Genomic DNA, 12,763 nt, shown 5'->3' with positions numbered 1-12,763 from the left:
CACGGTGTTCAGCGGGAGGGGAGAGGGGCCTGCTGGCATTGGCTGTTTGGGAGGGCAGAGAGATGCCAGCTATGATTATGAGGTGGTGGAGCCCCTGGTTGGGTTGCCAGGGTGTGGGGGGGGGGGGGGGAGGTTATTTTTGCTCTGAGTGGGGTGCCCTTTAAAAGTGGCACCTTGATCCAAAGATAGAATTATAGAATCCTACAGAGCAGAAGGAGGCCATTCAGCCCATTGAGTCTGCACTGACCACAATCCCACCCAGGCCCTATCCCCATAACCCCATGCATTTAGCCTATAAGTCCCCCTGACATTATGTGGCAATTTACCATGGCCAATCAACTTAACCTGTGGGAGGAAACTGGAGCACCCGGAGGAAACCCACGCAGACACAGGGAGAACGTGCAAACTCCACACAGATGGTGACCCAAGCCGGGAATCAAACCCAAGTCCCTGGCGCTGTGAGGCAGCAGTGCTAACCACTGTGCTATTCATAGAAATCATAGAAATCATAGAAACCCTACAGTGCAGAAAGAGGCCATTCAGCCCATCGAGTCTGCACCGACCACAATCCCACCCAGGCCCTACCCCCATATCCCTACATATTTTACCCGCTAATCCCTCTAACCTACGCATCCCAGGACACTAAGGGGCAATTTTAGCATGGTCAATCAACCTAACCCGCACATCTTTGGACTGTGGGAGGAAACCGGAGCACCCGGAGGAAACCCACACAGACACGAGGAGAATGTGCAAACTCCACACAGACAGTGACCCAAGCCGGGAATCGAACCCAGGTCCCTGGAACTGTGAAGCAGCAGTGCTAACCACTGTGCTACCGTGCCGCCCGTGCAGGTTAGAATCATTGGCCATGCCAAAATTGCCCCTTAGTGTCCCAAGATGCGTAGGTTAGGAGGGGGATCGACGGGTTAATACGTGGGGTTATGGGAATAGGGTCTGGGTAGGATACTCCATCGGGGAGTTGGTCAGACTCGATGGGCCAAATGGCTTGCTTCCATACTGTAGGGTTTCTATGATTCTATGATCTCAGTGCAGCAGGGCTTTGCTGACATGTTTAGTCCCCGCCCCTGAACATGATGGTGTGAAACATGCCCCCCCTGTTTTTTTTTACAAAAGTTTTAGAAGTTCTGGAGGGGAAAATTGGCCTGTTTCTCTGGAGAGAAGCGCACCAGCTTTCAGTCAGACCCTAACACTTTGCCATCTTTTGGTAGTCAGCATTTCAAAATGTGAGATTGATCTGACAAGTATGCTGAGAGGGGAACTAAAGTACAAGGAAACAACTGTGGCAAATAGATTATAAAGGAGACTGCCGAATAAGCCAAATAAAACAATACGTTAGCTTTAAGTAAAACAGAAAAGTCTGGATAAACTCATCAGGTCTGATTGTATCTACGGAGCGAAACAGCATTAATTTTACCGATCGAAATGACTGATTAGCCTGGATTTTCGCCACAACACAGAGCCTCTCCGAAATCAGAAGTCCCGCCCTTGAACCCAATAATTCCTATTTTCATAGGGCTGGGTCTAGAGTCAGGCAGGGGTTTTTATTATGATTTGATTTGATTTGATTTATTATTGTCACATGTATTAGCATACAGTGAAAAGTATTGTTTCTTGCGCGCTATACAGACAAAGCATACTGTTCATAGCGAAGGAAATGAGAGAGTGCAGAATGTAGTGTTACAGTCATAGCTAGAGTGTAGAGAAAGATCAACTTAATGCAAGGTAGGTCCATTCAAAAGCCAGATGCCAGCAGGGAAGAAGCGGTTCTTGAGTTGGTTGGTACATGACCTTCGACTTTTGTGTCTTTTTCCCGACAGAAGAAGGTGGAAGAGTGAATGTCCGGGGTACGTGGGGTCCTTAATTATGCTGGCTGCTTTGCCGAGGCAGCGGGAAGTGTAGACACTTAGTGTATGAACGTGTAAGAACATAGCCTGTCATTTAAATCAGCAGTCGGTTCCACTAATTGGGACTTTGGTAGACCAGGAGTGTGAAACCCGATGTATGCAGCGAGGACGGAGAATTTGGCGCTCAGCTGGTGAATGGCTGGAAAAGTCCTCCCGTTTTCTGGGATTAAAAGAAGTTAAGCCAGAAGGGAAGAATATAAAAATCGACAGAACAATGGAAGAGACAATTTAAAGCAAGCAATTGTAGTGTCTGTAGGATGGAAAGATGGGTTTCTCATATAATTCCATGAATGGTATTGTAACAGCGATGTATGAAGTTGAAAGAAGTAGGTCTTAAAAATAGACTTAAGTTTCAAAATGACCAACCATACAAAGCAGCAATGAACAAAAACATAGAACATTGATTTCAATTGTTAAATCAGAGAATTCCAACCACTGTGTCCAGCTCTAGTAACCGAGATACAAAGGAGACATTCAAGTGGGCGGCACGGTAGCACAGTGGTTAGCACTGCTGCTTCACAGTTCCAGGGACCTGGGTTCGATTCCCGGCTGTGTGGAGTTTGCACATTCTCCTCGTGTCTGCGTGGGTTTCCTCCGGGTGCTCCGGTTTCCTCCCACAGTCCAAAGATGTGCGGGTTAGGTTGATTGGCCATGTTAAAATTGCCCCTTAGTGTCCTGAGATGCGTGGGTTAGAGGGATTAGTGGGTAAAATATGTAGGGATATGGGAGTAGGGTCTGGGTGGGATTGTGGTCGGTGCAGACTCGATGGGCCGAATGGCCTCTTTCTGTACTGTAGGGTTTCTATGATTCTATGAAGTGCTCGAGTCAAAGGATCCCTACCGTGCAGAAGGTGGCCATTTGGCCCTTCAAGTCTGCACCAACTCTCTGACTGAGCATCTTACTCAGGCCCACCACCCCGCCCTATCTCATGGCTAATCCCCCCTAATCTACACATCTTTGGACACTAAGGGGCAATTTAGCATGGCCACTCCACCTAACCTGCACATCTTTGGACTGATGGAGGAAACCGGAGCACCCGGAGGAAACTCACACAGACACGGGGAGAACGTGCAAACACCACACAGACGATCACCCTCAGCCGAAATTGAACCCGGGTCACTGGCGCTGTGAGGCAGCAGTGCTAACCATGACAGAGCAAAGACACAATACTGGAGAAACGTGTACTTTTCAGCCACAAAAGGAGGCATTTGAAAGTTGATTTCTGGAGGTATCTCATGAAGTAAAGTAAAAGTTTATTTATTAGTCACAAGTAGGCTTACTTTCACACTGCAATGAAGTTACTGTAAAATCCCCTAGTCACTACACTCCAGCACCTGTTTGGGTACACTGTGGGAGAAGTTAGCATGGCCAATTCACCTAACCTGTACATTTTTGTTTTGGACTGTGGGAGCACCTGGAGGAAACCCACACAGATACAGGGAGGACATGCAGACTCCAGACAGACAGACAGTGACCCAAGCCAGGAATCGAACCCGCATCCCTGGAGCTGCGAGGCAGCAGTGCTGACCGCTATGCCACTGTGCCGCCCATACAGAATGAGCATTATGGAAAATGTAAAATACGCAGACACGAGGAGAATGTGCAAACTTCACTGTCTGTGTGGAGTTTGCACATTCTCCTCGTGTCTGCGTGGGTTTCCTCCGGGTGCTCCGGTTTCCTCCCACAGTCCAAAGATGTGCGGGTTAGGTTGATTGGCCAGGTTAAAAATTGCCCCTTGCAGTCCTGAGATGCGTAGGTTAGAGGGATTAGCGGGTAAAATATGTGGGGGTAGGGCCTGGGTGGGATTGTGGTCGGTGCAGACTCGATGGGCCGAATGGCCTCCTTCTGCATTGTAGGGATTCTATGATTCTATGTTGATACTAAATTGCAGAAGTAGCACAAGCAGACACATGTTGATCGAAATTGGAACCGGGATGCTTAAACCTGCGCAAAAGTGTGATCAATACATCAAAAAGAATGGAGACAACATCTCTTGGACGATACAAGAAACAGAAGGACTTAAGTGCGCGGGATGTGTGAATTAAGATGGAATGAATGGATTCCCTCATCTGTTGTTATCTTGTAATCTTGTGGAGGTGACTGGAAAAGATTGGAAAAGTGAAAGAAGTCAATTACCTTTGCAATCTTGAGAAAACATTTGAAAAGTTTTGCAATGAGAAAAGTAATTGAAAGTTGAGAATTCCTGAAAATTCCAATCAATACGTCAAAGCAGAATCACAGAGTTTTAAGATGTTCAAGTCTCAGATAGAAATACATTCTCCTGTATTTCTCAATAACATTCTCCTATATTTTCTCATTGCCTGTTTCAAATTAACCAGTTGCCAGTTACCGAAATCTCTTGTTTGAAGGTGTCTGAATAAGAAAGACTATTTTTAGGATGACAGAATTATTAATTGCAGAGTAGCATGAATGTAACACTTAATACTGCCCAAAATTCCTGTATTTAAACATCGCAATATTATAATGTTAAAGAGACACTGAAATCATCGAAGATTATCATCACAGAATCCCTACACTGCAGAAGGAGGCCATTCAGTCCATCAAGCCGGCACCGACACCAATCCCATCCAGGCCTTATCCCCGTAACCCCACGTATTTTCCCTACTAGTCCCCCTGACACTAAGGGGCCATTTAGCATGGTCAGTCAACCTAACCCACACACCTTTGGACTGTGGGAGGCAACTAGAGCACCTGGAAGAAACCCACATAGACATAGGGAGAACATGCAAACTCCACACAAGAAAGTTACCCAAGGCTGGAATCGAACCCAGGTCCCTAGTGTTCTAAGGCAGCAGTGCTAACCACTGCGCCACCGCACTGCCTATATTCCCTGGTAATCATTCAAATGAAAAGCTCGAGGCAAAGTCAAGTATCCTTTGTAGAGATAGCAGGGAAATCGATGGCCTCCACACAGACTTCTCAATATTTATACACCCATTTTAGATGTCTGGGATGGGGAAATCTGGCAGAGAGTTATTCCACCAGCAGTACATGCATAATTATCTCCAGAACCTTTCACCCACAGTGACAGTGGCTATTGAATGTGATCTATTATGGGTGAATATATGCAAAAGAAATGCTGATTACAAAAGTGTACCATCTGCTGTATTTTCTGCATTCCCAGCATCCTTCGTTACCATGGAGGCAGAGGGGGGGATATATAAATTGATAGGGTGCTTTATTAAACATAATTAATCTAAAGTAATCATTTGCAACCAGGCAAGATGCATATCATAAAGTACACTTTTTTTAAGAAATAGATAACTCATGGGCCACTGGACATCTGGTGCACAGCAGAAAGAATTCCAATAATTTCCTCCCACACCAAATGAGCGACTCTGCAGAATGGGAGATAACACCGGGAGCCTATCATTAAAAAAAATATATATAATTATGCTGACTCCAGAAGATTTGCCAATTTTGAAAATTTACAGTTGAATCCCTTCAGGCAATGCACTCCAGATCATAACAACTCCCCATGTCCTGGGAAACCAATACCGATATTAATAAATAGAAAAATAAATCATATGGAAATGGAGGCACCCAGCCTCCTCAGAAGATTTTGATGACTGACAAGTCTTCTGAAAGTGGGTTGATCACCAACCACCCCCGATCTACCTGTGTTAAAACCAGAAATAGATAGATTGGTGGTGGGTTGGGGTCAGGTTTGAAATTTTTCAGTTTTCACTCTCCACTCATCCCAACTCCACATATTCCTACAGCATCCCTACAGTGCCAAAGAGACCATTCGGCCTCTCAAAGTCTGCACCGACTCTCTTGACAGTCTATCTTAACCAGGCCCTCTCCCCCGCCCTATCCATGTAACCCCACACATCTACCGTGGCTAATCCACCAAACCTACACATTTTAGGACATTCAGGGGCAATTTAGCGTGGTCAATCAACCTAACCTGCATATCTTTGGACTGTGGAAGGAAGCCAGAGCACCCAGGAGAAACCCACGCAGACACGAGGATAACGAGCAAACTCCAGACTGTCACCCAAGGCCGGAATTGAACCCAGGTCCTTGGAGCTGTGTGGCAGCAGTGCTAACTACTGTGGTACTGTGCCGCCCTTGTAGTTTAAATGATTCCATTGTCTCAAAGCTTCTCCACCGCTGGCATGAAGCTGATTGATCTGTAATCGACAATTATAAATCAATGTTATTCTTAAATCAGTCAATGTTAATTTCAATTCTGATTATTATAGCAAGCTGAATATTATATAAGTTCCAAAATAAATGGGAAGATATGAACTATAATTCCATTATCTGGCAAATCAACCGAGGATGGTACAATATTTCATATTAACTAGCTTACACTCTTCATTTACTGAATAACTCCAAACTGCAGAGTACTGTGTAGAAACTCAAAATGAATCCTTACTATTCATTTATTCTGTGACTTTGCTGTTCCTTACAGAAATGTATGACTCAGTCATACTATTTCACAGACTTTCACAAATGGAGAGCTTATAAGTGATGTTTTAATTCACCTGAGCTAAGGTTTATGGGGTTCACTTGTTTGTAGCAGCCACCCCCCCCCCACTCCCCCATCACAAATCACATCAGGTCCTAAAGACTTAGCCATACGGCAAGAAAGAACACTTCAAGTGATGAATTCAGAGAGTTTATTAACCATTGAAAGGTTAACAAGTCAGAAAGATACAAAGCAAAGTATCAATTAAAAACAATTCACAGTAATCAACAGTAAGAGGAGAAAGCTTAACTTTAACAACTTTCTCACCACCTTTCACAGACCAAGTCATGTCGTGACAACTCCAAAAACATTGAAGACAGCTCTCAGCACCTTTCCATTAACATCTCTCTTTTCACCCACTTTTTTTTACGTCTTAAAATGTTCAAAGCCCGCCTTAGCCAATTGATGGAAAAATAGCCAATTGGTCTATAACTTGTCAAGAATGAAAGAAGAATTAGCCCAAGGTTTTTAGCTAATTATGATTATTGCCTCAGCTTTAAGACAATGCTTCTTCTCAAACAATGGCTGCGGTTCTCCCAAAAGTGCTGAATTGGTGGGAGAACTATTCTAAATCCCGACTATTCTGTCAGTTCAGCTTCTCACCTGAGTCTCCGCACTCTGTGCACTGCAGAGGTCCCAGTCGTGAATATCATTAAAAACCCAGGGGGCCGTGATTAACTCACAGCCAGCCCGGGACCCCTGCAGTGCTGCCCCTCCAGCCCCCTCCACGGCCCGATCGCGGTCCCCACAGCAATTCCCGGGTCAGCCCTGACCCCCCTCCAACTGTCCCGGAGCGCCCCGATGCACAGCCCACCGCACCCCCCCCAGTAGTGGCGATCACCCCTCACCCTGGCAAACCCCCCCCCGCCCCACCACTGACCCCCCTGGGGTCAGATCCCACTGGAGGCAGGCCCACACCCCCCCCCCCCCCCCCCCCCCCGGCAGACCACCCCCAGCCCGCCCCAATTGCTGCCCTCCCTCCAGCCCAGACCGATCCCAATGCAGAGTGGAAGCGGGATCCCCCACCCCCATTGGTTGCCCCTAGGCCCTGCCCACAATAGGCCACGCCCCCTTGGCACTGCCCGATGCCCAATGGGCAGTGCAAAGGTACCCTTGGGCATGGGCACGTTGCCCCTTGGGCAGTGCCAGGAGGCACAGGCTGGCACTGCCAGGGTGCCTATGCCCAGGAGGCACCACTCCCCCACTGCCCGACCTCCTGGAGGGCCCCAATTGCCCCCCGTTCATTCCGATGGGGTCTCCTGCTAGTTCCCCGAACTTGGGGAGCTAGTCTGAACCCTGCCGGAATGAAGTATTCCTGGCGGGGTGGGAGATTCAAGCGGGACCGGTAAGTTCCCGATAATTAACTCATATACATATTTAAAACATCTTTTAAAAAGATTTAAATGACTTACATGCCTCCCCACTGGTTTCCAGCGTGGTCTGGCCTGCAACTGTTCGCCGGCCCTGGGAGATGTGATGCATTCCCTGCGCATGTGCAAATCCCTGATCAAGGTCAGAGACGTGCGTCTCCCACGGCAACCCGACAGAAAAGTTGTGGGTCGCAATCGGAGAATCGTGGCCAATATCTCTTATCTTGGGGTAGACTTGGGTCTCAACCAATAATTAATCAACTTGGCTGTCCATTGTATGGAGTTGAAGTCCCTTTGACAATGGCTTATTTAGTCCTTCTCCCAGTCAAGGTTAACATTCATGTTACCTCTTTATTCTGTGGCCTGAGAAACACACATTAATCTTTCCTCTCGCAGCATTTTAAAAGCCTGTATTAATGATCAAGTGTTGGAAAAAATATGCTTCAAATTACAAAAAATATAAACATTTGTGTTCCACGTTACATTTCCAGCCTTTCTAACATATCCATTAATGGTTTATTTATTCTTTAATTGTCTGAGAATTAAGGCTGTCTACTTAACAACGCTGGCTGGTTTCCAATAATGCTGGTTTTGTTTTTATTAAAATGGCTTCCATCAATTTCAGCAGAAAATGATAAGGAACATATGAATACAAACCACAAAATGAAGGATGCAAAATGATAGCCAGGCTTAAACTAGTGATTTTGAAGCTACCAACACAGTGAGAGGTTGCACATCTGGGATGGGATTTTATGGACTCGCTCATCCTAAAATCCTGTCCGAGGTCAATGGACCTTTCCATTGTCCGCCCCTCGCCCGCTCTGATTCCCACAGGTGGGATGGTAAAATTCCGGCCCTGATAACAGTGCAGTGCAAAAGATCAACAAACGCATTGTATAAGGGAGATGCCAGATAAACAAATATTGCTGCTTAGATTAAATCAGCCTTTTAATATGGCAGAGGTTAGTTTCTCTTCCAGTTATGTTTTTTCACTGTGCAGACTGGCACAATGTGTGACATCCATCACGGTGGCTCAGTGGTTAGCACTACTGCCTCACAGCGCCAGGGACCCGGGTTCGATTCCCAGCATTGGTCACTGTCAGTGTGGAGTCTGCATGCTCTCCCCGTGTCTGCGTGGATTTCCTCTATGTGCTCCACTTTCCTCCCACAGTCCGAAAGACATGCTTAGCTTTGGCCATGCTAAATTCACCCTCTGTGGATTCGGGGAGGCGCCAGAGTGTGGCAATTAGGGGATTTTCACTGTAACTTCACTGCAGTGTTAATATAAGCCTACTTGTGACAATAATAGCTCAACTTAAACAATCTATAAATATACACCCTTCATAAGCTAAACTGCAGAGTACATCCTCAGAAGAATTAACTGTGCATCTTTACACCCGAGAATATAATGGTCTGCTCAGAATACATTTTGAGTCTCAATCTGTCAGCTATTGAGCAAATTATCTCTATTTTATATTGCAGATCCACCCACACCTATCGCTCCACCAGAGCTTTTGGCAGTCGGTGCAACGTATTTATGGATCAAGCCCAATGCAAATTCTATAATTGGAGATGGCCCCATCATCCTGAAGGAAGTTGAGTACCGTACCACTGCAGGAAATTGGGCCGAAACACATATAGTGGATTCCCCTACCTACAAGTTATGGCATCTTGACCCAGACGTGGAATATGAAATACGAGTTCTGCTGACACGACCTGGGGATGGGGGGACAGGGCCTCCGGGGCCTCCTCTTACCACGAGGACCAAATGTGCAGGTAAAGTGATGGCAGCATTAGACATTTCATTGCGGAACAGAAGCAAGTTTATGGCAAATGAGGAAAATGGTTTTGAAAACAAAACTGACATGAAATATTATAAATGGAGACAGTATTTTATCAATGGTAGCATTACCTCTATTATATTTCATTCCTTGTGAGCGCTGGTAAGTGTTTTGTCCTTTGTCAACTGTAGATAATTAAACTACCTGATGGAGACGATTTTTTTTAAAGCGTATACTCGCAGAGAAAAACATATTTGTTTACAGGGATGATCAGCCTTTTGGAAGATTTAACTGTTGCTGAAGAACTCAACTGATCCATTGTTGTATCAGCCAACAGAGGGATAAATAGCGACCAAATTTTCTTTTAATTGTAGCTAACCAACCTTGCAACACTCATCATGATGAAGCTTGAGGATTATATAAATATTTGAAGTGTAGCTCGCAAAACTGTTTGACCACATTTACCACAACCCATTTACAATTGTTCCCCAGCAACTATATTTCGAAGGAAGTTTAATGTTAAATTAATTCCTGGCATTGTTATTTTCAATACTTTTGCAATGGTTATTAAGACGAGGGATTGTTGCGTTGGGGGATGGGATTCTTCGCATTTTGGATGCTTTGGGCCAAATTTTCCTCCTCCCATTGGAGAACTTCGAAGAGTTCTTGGAAGAGGATGTCAATTCCAGCATTTTAAGCAAGGAGACAACAAGCTCCAACAATTTGATACTGGGACTCTGTTCAAGGAGAGCTCCCATTGTTGAGTCTTTCCTGCCCAAAAAGGAAAACAGTCACTTGTCCCACTGACCACTGCTACTCCCTTCCCAACAAATCCGGAGGCCAGAAGCAGAATGCCAGGGAATCAGATGAATTGCCAGCCTCTTTAGCCATCAATTGCAAACGGGGAGGACTATCCGGGGACAGTGAGCATCCTTCCCTCTTGAGAAAAAGTATGGGAAATGTAGATTGGGTGGAGAGAGTGGCAGGAGGGGTTGGGAGTAACAGTCAGCCTACTGCCTGATTTTCTTCAATTTTACTTCCGCTATGCCATTTACTTTCAGTAATATAATGGAGAAAAATCCAGCCCCGAGTTGCAGCATCTGCATCTCGCAGGTCAGACATAGCCCAGCCAGATGCAGAGTTAAACTTCTTCTACTTCACCCTAACCTACAATGACAGCGTGCCATTTTTCCATTTCCCACAGCCATCCTGTAATGTCTGTGAGTGAGATTTCCAGTTAATGTCAGAAGTACACTTCTGTGTTATTGGCCTGTCACCATTAGCAACTAGATTGAGAATGTCTAAATTCATTACGCTTGGGAGGCTTATTGGCAACAAATGAAGGAAGGTGTCATCCCATCAGCCTGAAGTGCATTTAAATGCTGGTTTCAGAAATGAAAAGACAGTGTTAAATCCTGAGAAGATTGTCATGCTTAGCATGTTTGTGTGAAAGTGTTACTTCAGTGCATTGTGAATTGAAAATGAGTGAATGGGTTCACAAATGCCTAATAATTGAGCTAATATTAGGGCTTATTACTCATCAGTGACTGTCCCTCAGTTCAGGAATGACATCTGCACAGGGTCGCAAGTTCCTGCCATGGGTCTTCATGTGACTAAACCGGCTGATTGTTGACCCACAGGTCTTTGGGCACATGGAACAGGTCAAGTCACAAGGTAGCGGGACCCAGAGTGAACGATTTGCTTCCTTTTCTTTCCTTCTCAGCTGCCGCTCACGATTAAGGCCTTTGGATTCAAAGCGTGATGCAGCTGGATGGACAACTTATTGCCATTCTGAATGATTGGTAGCAAGCTTCTCCCAGTCACTCATGTCAATACTGTTGCGTTGCAAGGAGAGCTTCAGAGTGTCTTTGTGGTGTTTTTGTTTTGTCCTCCCATAAAATATTGTCCATTTGAGAATTGAGAAAAAGGACCTTGTGGGGAGATACTTTTCAGCCATCTGTACACAGTGCCCAGCCCATTGTAGTTGATTTTGGCTTGAATGAGCATTTGTTTGGTGGTCTTCCCATTTGAATCAGGAAAATGTGGTGGAGGCACTGCTGGTGGAATTTCTCTCGTGATTTTGTGTGTCACTGATACACAATCCAGGTCTTATTGTGATGGTGACAGCTGTTCTGTACAGTAGGAATTTTGTTGACTTTATTGTCAAACATTCACTTCCACTGTTAGAAGAAGGCTGATCTTGCACAGTTGACCTGCTGTATCTCCTCATCAATGGTGGCCTTATGAGAGAGTGGCTCTCAGAGAGTGGCTAAGGTATAGGAAATACTTAACATAGTCCAAAGACTCTCCTTTGATATATATGGGAGGTGGAATATTTAACTGATCAACTGGGTTGACGTATGAGTTTAGTTTTGGCAACATTTAAGGACAGGTTGAATTCCTTATGTACAGAATTAAAGAGATCAAAGCTGGATTGCAAATCTAATTCAGAGTGGGCAATAACACAGCAGTCAACTGCAAACTGCAGATCACAAGTATCTATGGTGCTCATTTTAATTTTGGCACTGAGGTGGGTGAGGCTTGTTTCCTCAGATGGAACTCTTCAAAATTGCAGGTATGGGAATACAACAAAACTTACTCCAATTTATAAATTAAAGAAAAGGTTTAACAAAGAAACATCATTACTCCAAATTTGGGGCCTCGCCCTGGGTCACTCCAAGCTTCCCACAATTATACACAGGTTCCTATTTATAGTGACTCAGCTGGTCAGCTAATGCATCACTCTATAATTGGTTCCATGGTTTACTGGTCAGCTGACCCTTACATCTTGTTCCCATTGATCACATTACATCCAATACAAAGTTGTCACCAATTACATACTAACAAGGCTAGGCAACACTTATTACTCGAGAGGGCATTTGATCTTTGAAGTGAACAGCCACTGTCAGGTGTGAGTTTTTTCAATCCTCATCAAGTATTTGAGACATGGGATTGATGCCACTAGCTGTTACAAATCTCCTCCTCAGGTTAAGGCTATTACAGAGGTGCCTGCACCACAGAATATTAACCAGTTACAGTCCTCCTTGGGAGTGTTGAATTATTATGCAAGATTTTTCCCAAATTGGCAACAATTTTGAAACCATTACACAACCTCTTATGCCAGAACAGGACGTGGAAGTGGTCAGATCAGTGCAATAATGCCTTCACGCAAGCCAAAGCAGTGATACT

General features: G+C 45.1%; 1 protein-coding gene across 2 annotated transcripts in view; it reads left to right on the top strand.

Annotated features, from left to right (window-relative positions):
- ptprt (protein tyrosine phosphatase receptor type T) overlaps window positions 1–12,763 on the top strand; it is a 999,403-nt gene that overhangs the window by 303,063 nt on the left and 683,577 nt on the right. For both annotated transcript variants that reach the window (XM_078236146.1, XM_078236147.1), the window contains exon 6: window positions 9,276–9,569. In XM_078236146.1, coding sequence (XP_078092272.1) covers window positions 9,276–9,569 — 294 coding nt within the window. The remainder of the gene's footprint in view (window positions 1–9,275; window positions 9,570–12,763) is intronic.

The sequence above is a fragment of the Mustelus asterias genome, chromosome 20 (assembly GCF_964213995.1).
Source record: "Mustelus asterias chromosome 20, sMusAst1.hap1.1, whole genome shotgun sequence".
NCBI classification, from domain to species: domain Eukaryota; kingdom Metazoa; phylum Chordata; class Chondrichthyes; order Carcharhiniformes; family Triakidae; genus Mustelus; species Mustelus asterias.
This window is presented reverse-complemented; position numbering and strand designations above follow the sequence as displayed.